General features: G+C 37.9%; 1 protein-coding gene across 5 annotated transcripts in view; it reads left to right on the top strand.

Annotated features, from left to right (window-relative positions):
* The window catches only part of CFAP43 (cilia and flagella associated protein 43), a 100,352-nt gene that overhangs the window by 65,751 nt on the left and 21,551 nt on the right, over window positions 1–13,050 (top strand). For 3 of the 5 annotated variants that reach the window (XM_040254374.1, XM_040254373.1, XM_040254377.1), the window contains 5 exons: window positions 4,816–4,941; window positions 7,245–7,349; window positions 9,026–9,142; window positions 10,028–10,255; window positions 12,020–12,226. In XM_040254374.1, coding sequence (XP_040110308.1) covers window positions 4,816–4,941; window positions 7,245–7,349; window positions 9,026–9,142; window positions 10,028–10,255; window positions 12,020–12,226 — 783 coding nt within the window. The remainder of the gene's footprint in view (window positions 1–4,815; window positions 4,942–7,244; window positions 7,350–9,025; window positions 9,143–10,027; window positions 10,256–12,019; window positions 12,227–13,050) is intronic. The other 2 variants (XM_040254376.1, XM_040254375.1) reach the window with 2 other exon arrangements.

The raw sequence follows: 13,050 nt of genomic DNA, 5'->3' as shown, positions 1-13,050 counted from the left end.
CATTGCGTTGATTTTGATATACAACTTTCTCATTATTGCTTAGTTGTAAATATTTCTAATTCCATTTTGAACATATCAACCAAAGGGTTTTCTGCAAGAATGTATGTATTTTCCTGTTTTTTATTTACAGATTGTTTGTCTTTTATTTATTTATAGATTGTTTTGCATATCTTTCTGTTGCTGACTCTGAACTTCATTTCACTGTGCTCAGTAAATAAAGCTTGTTGAGATTATCTCTGTGACCTTGTACCTAGTCCCTTTTTGTGAGTGTTTCATGTGTTAGTAAAGAATATTTTGTTTTCTGGGTTTTGGGGGCAAGATGGGTAAAATGTTCTTTAAATTCCTATCAGATCAATCTGATGGTGTTAGTAAAGTTTATGTTTTTGCTATTTAAACTGATTTCTAGGTGATAGCAGTTTGTCAATTTATCCCTGTATTTCTATCGTATTTATGTTAGATGAAAAAACATGCATGACAGATTGCCTTGATAGATTGCTCCTTTTATCCTTGTGAAATATTTATATTTGCCTCTTTGGATGTTTTTAACTGTACACTTTGATTTTTATATTAATATTTTTGCTCTATTTCCTTTTGTTAGCTCTTATTTACATATCTTTTTCAACTGCTTTATTTCCAACTTTATTATGTCCCCTAATTAGTATGGAGTTGGACTACTTTCTTTAAATCCTATTTAAGAGTTTTAATGGGCGAGTTTAGCCACATTTACTATAATTATTGATATGTTTAAACTTAATCCCTGCCATTTTACTTTGGGTTTTCTGTTAATTTCCAAGTTTTTTTCTTTCTCCTTCTTCCCTGTCTGTTTGGATTGCTTGTGCATTTTTTGTTATTATTGTTCTTTTCTTTCTTTCTTCTTCTTCTTTTTTTTTTTTTTTTTGTACCATTTTGGGACTTTTCTATTTTTTTTCAATTCTATGGGACTTCCCTCGTGTCTAGTGGTTAAAGACTCCTCGCTTCCAATGCAAAGGACAAGGGTTCAATCCTTGGTTGGGGAACTAAGATCCTACATGCTGCATCATGTGGCAAAAAAAAAAAAAAAATCAAATTCTAGCCCACGTGCTTGACTTACTTTTTTTTTTTTTTGGTAACATTACCTGGTGCCTTCCTGCTCAATAGTATAGAGCACAGAGGCATTGATATTGCCTAGAATCTCAACCCCATCCCAGATATCCTGAATAAAATCTGCTATTGACATGATCCCCAGGTGATTCACAGGCACATTAAGTTGGAGAAACTTTGGTTTAGTGTGTGTCATACTGTGTGCATGCTGTCATTGCAGTCGTGCCCAACTCTTTGAGACCCTATGAACTGTAGCCTGCCAGGCTCCTCTGACCATGGGAGTCTGCATGCAAGAATACTGGAGTGGGTTGCCATGCCCTCCTCCAATCAAATCCATGTCTCTTTCATCTCCTGCATTGGCAGGCAGGTCCTTTACCACCAGCACCATCCAGGAAGCCCATGTCATATCATGCCTGCCCTCCAGATTAGAGTCCAGTGTGCTTACTTTGTTCCTACTTTTTACTTTCTCAACTCCTTATGCTTCTCCCACTTTGTCTCACTGGTATCAGAATTATAGTTTAAATTGTTTTTTTTTTTTAACTCTTAAAAATGGGTAAATCTTGTTTAGACCTAGTAAGAATTTCCTCTGACTTCAGTATATCCTTAATAATCTTTTCAGAAGGGTAGGTATTAGTGAACTTTCTGGGTCTCTGAATTTTTACAAATGACTCTATTTTGACCTCACACTTGAATGATGGATTGTTGACTATAGAATTAGAGACTCAAAGTTTTTCTTCCACTTAAAACTTTGACCCAAAGCTATTGATCCATTGTATTCTTGAATTCAGTGTCACTGATATGGGTTCTTCTCTTGGTCTTATTCTTCTATTTTTGTGATACTCTTTTCCTCTTTGGAAATGTTTAGGATTTGTTTCTTGTTTCCATACAATCTGTTTCTAGTCCTGGGTTATTTGTTAAATCTTGAGTTTTCATGCTTTATTGTGTCTTTAAAAAATTCTCCCTATTGTTTCTTTAAACATTGTGGCCCCAGTTCTCTTATTCTCTTCTTCTTAAAGTCATGTTAGTAACAGGTACTTCTAGATATGTCACACACATTGATTGATTTTCCTTTTACACTTTATCTTTTTATCCTTTGTTATACACAGGGAGGATTCTTAACTGACTTTTACCAATCAGTATCTTCAACTGTGTCCATTTCACTATTCAGCCCATCTATTGAATTTTCTGTTTGTTTCGAAGATTAAACTTTTCAGTTCCATGACCTCTTAATTATTTTGATGATGCAATATTTTGCATCCCTAGTTACTGTGAAATTCTACTCTTCTTGCTTGATTAACTCTTTTTCTTTGCAACAAGTTTTCTGCTTATTAAATTTATTGTCTCTCTTCAGTGGTTTTGTTATACCCCAAATATTTGGAGATCTATTTTTTTGATTATTGCATGCTCATCTTTATAATTGAAATTCTCTGTTATAATTTCACCACAACAGTGCAGCAAGCTTGGGAAGAAGATGTGTAGGAGATCTAACTTCAGCAGATAATTCCAGTCTACCTTTGGCCAGAGTACTGTCCCATGGACCCTTGGGCTATGCCGCACCATTCAGATCCAACTGATTGTCATGTTTCAGAACCAATTTCCATTCTGTGAAGGATTCTTTCTTCCTTTTTTGATTGCAGCATTGGATTTACTGATTTATTACACACTTCTTTCTCTTGATTTTATGGATTGGGCAAGAAAGGAAGATTGCAAAGCCCATTCTCAGTCCATTTTGAAACTGAAGTCATCTTTTCTATTATATTGTCTTTGTTGTTTTGGTTGATTTGTAATGGCTCTTTATATCTTGAAGATATTATTACTTTGTCATAGATGTTGTAATATGTGTCCCCAAAAAAAGAAATGCAAAAAAGCAAAATGGCTGTCTGAGGAGGCCTTAAAAATAGCTGTGAAAAGAGGGGAAGCGAAAAACAAAGGAGAAAAGGAAAGATATACCCATTTGAATGCAGAGTTCCAAAGAATAGCAAGGAGAGATAAGAAAGACTTCCTCAGTGATCAATGCAAAGCAATAGAGGAAAACAATAGAATGAGAAAGTCTAGAGATCTCTTCAAGAAAATTAGAGATACCAAGGGAACATTTCATGCAAAGATGGGCTCAATAAAGGACAGAAATGGTATGGACCTAACAGAAGCAGAAGATATTAAGAAGAGGTGGCAAGAATACACAGAAGAACTGTACAAAAAAGATCTTCATGACCCAGATAATCACAATTGTGTGATCACTCACCTAGAGCCAGACATCCTGGAATGTGAAGTCAAGTGGGCCTTAGGAAGCATCACTACGAACAAAGCTAGTGGAGGTGATGGAATTCCAGTTGAGCTATTTCAAATCCTGAAAGATGATACTGTGAAAGTGCTACACTCAATATGCCAGCAAATTTGGAAAACTCAGCAGTGGCCACAGGACTGGAAAAGGTCAGTTTTCATTCCAGTCCCAAAGAAAGGCAATGCCAAAGAATGCTCAAACTACTGCACAATTGCACTCATCTCACAAATGCTTAAAATTCTCCAAGCCAGGCTTTAACAATACGTGAACCGTGAACTTCCAGATGTTCAAGCTGGTTTTAGAAAAGGCAGAGGAACCAGAGATCAAATTGCCAACATCCACTGGATCATGGAAAAAGCAAGAGAGTTCCAGAAAAACATCTATTTCTGCTTTATTGACTATGCCAAAGCCTTTGACTGTGTGGATCACCACAAACTGTGGAAAAGTCTTCAAGAGATGGGAATACCAGACCACCTTACCTGCCTCTTGAGAAATCTGTATGCAGGTCAGGAAGCAACGGTTAGAACTGGACATGGAACAACAGACTGGTTCCAAATAGGAAAAGAAGTACGTCAAGGCTGTATATTGTCACCCTGCTTATTTAACTTATATGCAGAGTACATCATGAGAAACGCTGGGCTGGAGGAAGCACAAGCTGGAATCAAGATTGCTGGGAGAAATATCAATAACTTCAGATAGGCAGATGACACCACCCTTACGGCAGAAAGCGAAGAAGAACTAAAGCTATAAACTTCTAAAGATATTTTTATTATAGAAATATTCAAATATATGTATAAATGGAAGGACTAATAATCTAATCTAATCAGCAGTAGTGTTTCCTGTACGCCATCCACTAGGGCTTCCCAGGTGGCTCAGGGGTGAAGAATTCGCCTGCCAGCGCTGGAGATACAGGAGACTTGGGTTTGATCCCTGACTCGGGAAGATCCTCTGGAGAAAGGAGTGGTGATCCACTCCAGTATTCTTCCCTGGAGAATCCCATGGACAGAGGAGTGATGGTGTTGCACAGAGTTGGACGTGACTGAGTGACTGAGCATGCAGATATACATCATCCTCTCCCATGCCCCTCTCACCATGCACATATACAATATCCTCCAGCATATTTTTTAAAAAACTATCCTGGATTTCATATCATTTCACCTTTAATTATTTAAGTATATGTATCTAAAAGATATGAACTCTGAAAATACTTAAGAAGACTACCATTAGCATACCTAAATATCTGTAATTTCTTAATATAATTACATATTTTTGTTGTTTTTAGATAAGTAAGCTTTTATGAATTAACCCTCTAACCTAATTCTTTGCTTGACAGTTACATTTAGATAAACAGAATATCTATTTTTTATTGGTTGCTGTCTGAAGAGACTCAAGGAAATGTTTCTTTAAAGTTTAACTGTTTACTCATCTCCAACCTTTCCTACTTGAAAATTCAGGTTCTTGACATGATGGAAGAAAATGAAGCAGTAGATGATATTGCAAAATTAGAGCAACAAGAATTTGGCCTGGATCTTGAAGAACTGGAAAGACTGCGTAATGAAAATGAGCAAGAAGTAGAAAAGGTAACGAAAAACTTTATTTAAGCACTATAAAGATTCAATAAAGTAAAAAGAAAATGGGAAGGAGAACTTTTCCAGAATAATGCAAATAAAATAAAACTTTTCTACCATAACGTGAATAAAGCAAACTTAGTCATATAAATGGAATGAGTCAGAGAAGTTATGGGGAAGAGGAGCATCTAGACCAGCCAGACAACTGCTGTCTCTTCACCATGACATTATGCCAACCATCTTCTGCCATATATTTGAACATTTTTGAAAGTCTCCTCAGCCACCTGAAATCAACTTCAAACATTTTTTGTTTAGTAAGCCCTTTCTTAATTCGAGTTGAAATCATTCTCCCTGTACTCACTGATTCTTCTAATCTTTGAGCACCACCTACACTATAGCCATTGTGTAAGCGGTTGGAGAAGACTAGCAATGTATCCCCTTTTCTTTTCACAACAGATAGGAACCAATCTAGGGCCTTTTTGAATGTTATTTGATTGTTGTAGCAATCCAAAAAAGTAGGTTATTGTTTTCCTCACTTAAGGAAGTTAAGTCATAGAGACTCAGTCACTTGGTTAAGCCACTGTATTCACTTGGTTAAGAGAATACAACTTGAGTCAGAGCCAGGAAGCAGTCCTGGCCTTGCCCTCTGTGCTTCTGGCTCATCCTCCTTGGCCCTGGCCGCACTCAGGCCTGGGATACCACCAGCTTCTTCCAGCCCATTCATCTTGACCACCCTTAAATGAGTTGGCTTAGATGTCTGCTCCCGTCCTCATCCTCTCATTGCTTCTTTCAACCTGCCCCTCTGGATGCCTGACCACTGATGCAGCCACTGTGCTCCCGACTCCAACCCATGCCTCTGCCCCAGAGGCCCCACTTCTTGTTTCTTATCAAATTCCTGTGCCTCCCTCGAGGAGCTTCCTTGATCCTCTGACTCAGACTTTGGTACAGAGATAGGCTCTTCACATGCTGATTTCCCTCATGTTGTTTATTTTTCCTGAACTCTGGGCTTTTGAGGAGATATCAGCCCTACACTGGATGTGATAGTAGAACCCGACAGTCAGGACAGAACGCTGTTAGCAGATGGCACCGTCAATCCACCTGGGAGCAGAGTATTTGTCCCTGGGGAGAGCAAGGGATCCCTGTCCTAAAGAAACCACGCTACTAGCAAGCTCTGGCCAGGATCCCACCAATAAGGAAGAGACCAAAGCCCAATAATGACCACCTGGACATTAATTAATTACTGTGTAATAGTAATATTGTCCAACAGTATTAATATTTTTTCTGAAAGGGTTGATCAAGTAGCTTCAGAAGTAGTACAGGGAAAACCTGGAAGGGCCCTGGAAATCAGTCAGATTCTGACAACTGCCATGCCCAAAGAGCCGTTTATTTAAGGAAAAGTAATTTTAAACTGTTTTAGCCATTAACTCAATGGACAAAATCAAAAACAAAATGCAAATTAAACATGATATTTGTTCAGACAATTAATAAAATAAAAATAAATAAATGAATGAGTGAATGAATGAATCTGAGAGATACTAGTCTCAGCTAGGTTTCTAATAATTCTTCCAACAAAGTAAAATTAAAAAAAAAAAAAAAGGTCTGTACAACGTTGTAAATCAACTACACTTCAGTAAAAAAAAAATTTTGAAAAAAGATTCTGAAGAGGACCCTAACAACTAAAGATTGTTGGGTGTCACTTTCAGGCTAGCTCTTGGTAAATTTTATTAAAATAAGAATACTTCATACTTAAATATTAGGTAATAGAATCAGTTAAGGAGGTAAAATCTAACTGAGGTAACATATGTTTCTAAACGGGAAAAAGTACATCCCCAGGAGCAGTAGAACATTCATTTCATGGTAGATGTAAATAAAAGAAGAATTTAGTACAGTAAAGACCCCAAGACAGAGGTCACAAACTGGCACTTCGGATATACATCGACAAGAATTAAGCCAACATTTTTAGCTATTTCAAACTTTTCTAATAAAACAAGAATACGTGGCACGGTGGGTTTGCTTCACCGCCTTGCACCAGCCAGCCAGCTCTGTGAAGTGTGTATGGCTATCTAGCTAACACAGCTGTGCAACGGCCCATACACCTGCCTTGGCTCCTGTGTAGGACCTGCCTGTCCTTAGTGGTGTTCATGTTGACACCCTGGTCCTCAAGGAAGGAAATCCTGAGCCTGCCGACTAAGCCTTAGGTTCTCAAAGATAGGGGAATATCCCCTCCAAGTGCATCTGGTTAAGGAATTTACAGTCAAGCTATTTTCTTTGAGGCCACATTTTCAACATTATTTTTCCCTTCTGTGTTCTTTAAGATAAGAAAGGATGTTGAGATGCAAAACCTAGCCAAGAGATATTTGGCTGAAATCATCAAAGAAGAATGCTGGAATTCGATGGCTGTGAAAGGCCGAGCTCTTAAGGTAACAGATATAACTTCAAGTACATCTTAGCCAATGAAAATTTTCATTGAAAGTCTCATGGCAGAAAATTTTAAAAAGAAAAAGTGCAACCAGGACATGGAAGCAACTTAGATGTCCATCAGCAGATGAATGGATAAGAAAGCTGTGGTACATATACACAATGGAGTATTACTCAGCCATGAAAAAGAATACATTTGAATCAGTTCTAATGAGGTGGATGAAACTGGAGCCTATTATACAGGGTGAAGCAAGCCAGAAAGAAAAACACCAATACAGTATACTAACACATATATATCGAATTTCAAAAGATGGTAACGATAACCCTGTATGTGAGACAGCAAAAGAGACACAGATGTATAGAACAGTCTCTTGGATGTATAGAACAGTCTCTTGGACTCTGTGGGAGAGGGAGAGGGTGGGATGATTTGGGAGAATGGCATTGAAACATGTATAATATCATATGTGAAAAGAATAGCCAGTCCAGGTTCGATGCATGATACTGGATGCTTGGGGCTGGTGCACTGGGACAACCCAGAGGGATGGTACGGGGAGGGAGGAGGGAGGGGCGTTCAGGATGGGGAACACGTGTATACCTGTGGTGGATTCATGTTGATGTATGGCAAAACCAATACAATATTGTAAAGTAATTAACCTCCAATTAAATAAATTTATATTTAAAAAAAATTAAATTAAAAAAAGAAAAAGTGCAGGGAAGTCCATATATAGGAAAGCAAACCATGCCTTGCCCCTTCCTGTGCTGAATTCCGCCTCCATGTGTCACTTTCTCTGGGTCTTATTCTTCCCTCTCTGCTCAGTCCCCATGTGCTTCTAAACCAGCATCTCTTAAGATTTGTCTTACACCTCTTTCTCTCTTTCCTCTATGACACCACCTGCATCCAAGTCTCAATATCTGTCTATTCCAAAAAAGCCACCTCACTCACATTCCACACAGATTGCAAACTAGATCTAATAATGTTCAGATTTCTACCTGTGTCTAGCTTCACATTTTCTAAAGGGCTGTTTTTGTGCCTTTTTATTAAGATTCCTCCCAATGCAGTTTCCCTCTTTGTCTAGGGTAACTGAAAGCCCCAATTTATGCCTATGATCCTGGAGTAACTATTAACGGCACCTTTTTCACTTTCAAATATGCCATCTGTTTAGATCATGAAGTATTGGTCACCCTACATTTATGAGCTTGAGTATTGCTCTAAAACAGGATTTCTTGAGAACGGCACATTTGGGACTGGATAATTCTTTGTTATGGGTGCTGTCTGATGGATTGGAGGATTTTTGCAACATTCCTAGCCTCTGTCTACTAGGCTCCAGTAGTATCCACCACGCCTATTAGTGACTGTCAAAACTGTTTCCAGACTTTGCCAAACACCCCTGGGGACCTGAAGAAGATGGGGACAGGGGCAAGCAAAATCACTTCTAGTTGAGAAGCACTGCTCTAGAAATAGATCTTTCACAGAAGTACAGTATTTTCTTACAAAGGTTACACCAGTACTGATGGCATGCATTGTTCTTTTTAAAAAACTTCCATCAGCCATTTCGCTCATGCATGATGGTAGCCTATGAATTAGTTTTAATCAGAGAAAACATCTCCCACAGTGCCCCAGATACACATAATTGTACTGACACTGTATTTTTTTCATTTTGCTTTTTTTACCCCCAAGTGCTTTCACATCCCCTGTGTGATTGAGAACTTCCCAATGAAAGAACGCACAGATGAAGAGTTGAAAGAATTGAAGAGAGTTGTGCAGCAAAAGAAGATTGAAACAGAGTGTCTTAAAGTACAATTTTAAATATATATGTGTGTTTATTTATGATGTTTTCTGTTTCAGTATTTCCTTCATACAGATTTGAGTCGGAATACTACTTAAGTCTAGATATTGTTTGTGTTTATATTTGTAGACCTATATCTAAATAGTACGTCTAGAACCTATATCCTAACAACTCTGACTATCCCTCAAATATGATGATATACTTTTAAAAATTATATTTGGGAGTTTGTTCTTGTTCTGGTCATGAGTTCTTCATCTACTCATAACTCATTTTTATCATCTCTTATCACTGGGGATTATATTTTAAGATAGTTGGCCAGGGATGAAGTAGAATCTGTTTTGATGGGATTTATGGTTTTCCTAAAGTAATCCTAGCATTTCCCTCCCAACAATCTCTGTCAAACCACTTAAAAATACTGTCCAGTTGGATAGTTTCATTTTGGCCAGAACTTTGCATTCATTCTTTTTCTGACACATAAATTGAAGGCATGCTTAATTCTTCTTGCCAACACATAACAGTCCTATATCTAAATATATGGGATATAGTCCTATGGGAATAAGTTCCTATAAAACATGAAGAGAAGGTATATTTTTTAATGCTTAAGTACCAAGAAAGACTCAAAATATTTACAAGCAGCTGTCATCCTGACAGAAGGATATGAATATTACACACTATCAAGAACATTTTTTAGTTTCATGATTTATCCACAGTTTATCAGTTTCTGAAGCTTTCTCTTCAGCAGGTTCAGGAACTATCCATCACTTTAAATTCAATTGTTGGAAAGACAATTAACATTTTAAAACACTTGTTGAAATAATTAAGTTGTCTCAAACTTGCTCTTTGAAGAATTCTTCTTATTGCATAACTCTCATTTCATCTTTTTCTATATTTAGCTACGGAAAGAAATTGTAGAGGTTCAGTCTGCAATTACCATGGTTAAAAAGCATCATGAAGAGGAGGATGAAGAAGAGGAAGAAGATGGGACTTTAAACGATGCCAGCTTGCCCAATTACATGCTTGGCAGTCTGAGTACTGATTTTAGGGTACATACCTCTTTATTGTCAAGCCAATTGGAACTTCATTCCAGAGAGGAGAAAATCAACCAAATTATATTGCTGAAAGTGGGTGAATTTTTTCTTTATCTTTGAAAACCTCAAACTTTCCATGAAGTGTCCTGCAAAGGCTCAAACTGAAATCAAATGCCAATCAAATGATGTCTTTAAAGTACACAGAGAAACATGCAGATGGCTAGCTCCATTTTCTTTAAACAGAGCTTATGGACAAGAGTTGTTTTCATCAGTGTGGAGTGGGTTCTGTGATACCAGGTTTTGTAAAGAGCACCCTCCACTGGCTAACATCACAAACCATCTTTCTACAAAGGTCTTTGGGAAGCTCAAAGATAAAAGAAATCCTTGAATGCCACCTTCTAGGTAACCCAGATGTCAGTTAGGAACTCCTTGTAAGATCAAGATGTGATTGCTTATCTATCTCCTTAACCTGGGGAAATACAATTTCCTTTCTAAGATTTCTATAAGTTCTGGGGCTCAGGGATAAGGTATGGTGTCCTTCAGGCTTGCTTTCAACCCAACAAGTCAGCTTCAGAACACACCACCTGTACAAGCCAACTGAAGGCTTTTGAAAACCCAGTAACTTGAGACTGCACCAATGCAGATAGTTTGATATTTAATGTTTGGTCATCCCTGTTCTTGAAAATCTTTCAGCCCTGTCTGCAATTTGAGTTCTAACTTCCTACTATGTTATTCTGCTGTCTCTTCCTATCTTTTTCTCTTCTTCATCTCCTCCAATACCTGAAATTCCTATGTATTTATTCTGAGAGCTGTTTAGTTATCTCTTTGGTTGCTTAGCTTCTGCTGACTTATGCCCTCAGTGTCCCACCTTCCTGCCACTTTATTAAAACCTTTTCCCTACAGAAAGTATTTTCAGGCTAGGAGAAATTCTGGTGCCAGCTGTTAAGACCATTTTCCACCCTGCTTTAATGGTTTCATCTTCAGTAGAATAGATATGTAGATTGAACTCTGATGATAAAATAAAGCCTGCTTTTAGTTTGACCCATCATTCTACTCATCAGTAGAGCTAGGGGCAAAGCAGTTGCCAATTAGCTAGACTGGGTTCCCTTTCTAGTTAAAAATGACCTGTCTGTACAGAAGAAGAATATTGTACATGGTTGTGCTTCTATGGGAGCTTCTCCAAACAACCTCTACAGTGCATCTTCTCTTCACCTCATCTACCCAAACATGATTCAAAAAAAAAGACATTTTCCAACTTAAATACTGAATGAAAGTGTTAGTTGCTCAATCATGTCTGGCTCTTTGCAACCCCATGGACGGTAGCCCACCAGGCTCCTCTGTCCATGGAATTCTCCAGGCAAGAATACTGAAGTGGGTAGCTATTCCCATCTCCAGTTGATCTTCCTAACCCAGAGATCAAACCCTGGTTTCCTGCATTGAAGGCAGATTCTTTACCATCTGAGCCACCAGGGAAGCCCAAATACTGAATGTTGCTTTTCAAATGTTCTTATGATAGATTAAAAAAAAAAAAAGCATACACAAAAGTAGAGAAAACAGTCCAAAGAGCCTCCACGTATCCATCATCCACTTCAGCATTTGTTAATATACCTGCACACTGAATTACAATGTACATTTCTGGATAGACACTGTGGTATAACAGTTATGCTGTTGCCTTAATCCTGCTCATGGTCAGATGCCACTATAGATTACTGAACCAAGAAATGACTTAATGCAAACAGTATTTTAGATTAACTTGTGTATAATTTGTAAAATGATTTTGGAGAAAAAGTAAAAATGTGGGCCCATGTTGCCAGTAAGGGTATAATACATGATGTGTTTATAACATTGATATTTCAGGATATTATTTACAAGGTAAAAACAGCTTTCAATAGTGAGTTTGATGCTGCATATAAACAAAAAGAGATTGAAATTGCACGTGTGAAGGAAAAAAATGTAAGGGTTAAAGAAATTATTTTAGATCTGGAGTTGGAAGAATCAGTCTGGCAACCAGAATTCGAGGACTGTGAAAAGCCAGAGAGAACCCTTGTTGTGAAAAGTAGTGAGGTATGATTCTCTGTGTATCATCTCTCGCCTTCTTTCTCACGACATTTTCCAGGCTCTTATTTATTCTTCTTATTTCTGCTGCTAGAAGCAACTGTATAAGGTAGAAATCTTGGTTACAAGTAACAAAATCAGCTAACATAGCCCCAGAAATAATGAGGATTTCTTTCATGAATCCCATGGAGTCCAGAGAAGATTTGGACACCAAGCCTAGAAAGAAGCAGGAACCACATACCAGAGCCTTGTGAGGAGACCAGAAGTGCTCTTTTCTTCATCTTTTGATTCACTTCTGTCTGCATTTCAGCAGCCTCTAGTAGTTTCTATGTTATATCTCCTATATCCTAGGGAGCATCTGGTCCAAACTATAATCTCTTAGTCATAGGTCCAGATTTGCCTGGAAAGGGGCTCCTTGGGCCAACTTGGGCCCAGCAACTATAGCCGTAGAGGTTGGGTCACATCATGGGAATGAGACTGATGGAGCTCCATTAGTTATGTAGCCATTACCAGAGTATGGATTCCAGAGGAAGGGGCTCACTGGACAGCCTTCTTAAAATCTGTTTGGCACTGAGACAGTTACAATTAAATACTTAAAGAGAACATTCCAAATATAACCATATTTCATTTATAAGAAGTGATTCAAAGAGAATACCCTTGCTCACGTGAAACGATCTTGATTACTTAAGGGCAAAAGATAAAAGTGTTGCTTAGAGGTAATAGTAACACTAACGGTCCCTGTTGAAAGTAATCATCTATTTTTCTAACTCTCTCATTTTGGATCTCATCTTCATTCCAAAATAGGAAATTGGTAGCAAAACCTGGGTATTCCC

Source organism: Oryx dammah, unplaced genomic scaffold (assembly GCF_014754425.2).
Source record: "Oryx dammah isolate SB20612 unplaced genomic scaffold, SCBI_Odam_1.1 HiC_scaffold_14, whole genome shotgun sequence".
Classification (NCBI taxonomy): domain Eukaryota; kingdom Metazoa; phylum Chordata; class Mammalia; order Artiodactyla; family Bovidae; genus Oryx; species Oryx dammah.
Note: the sequence above shows the minus strand (reverse complement) of the source record. Positions and strands in the feature narration are given on the sequence as shown.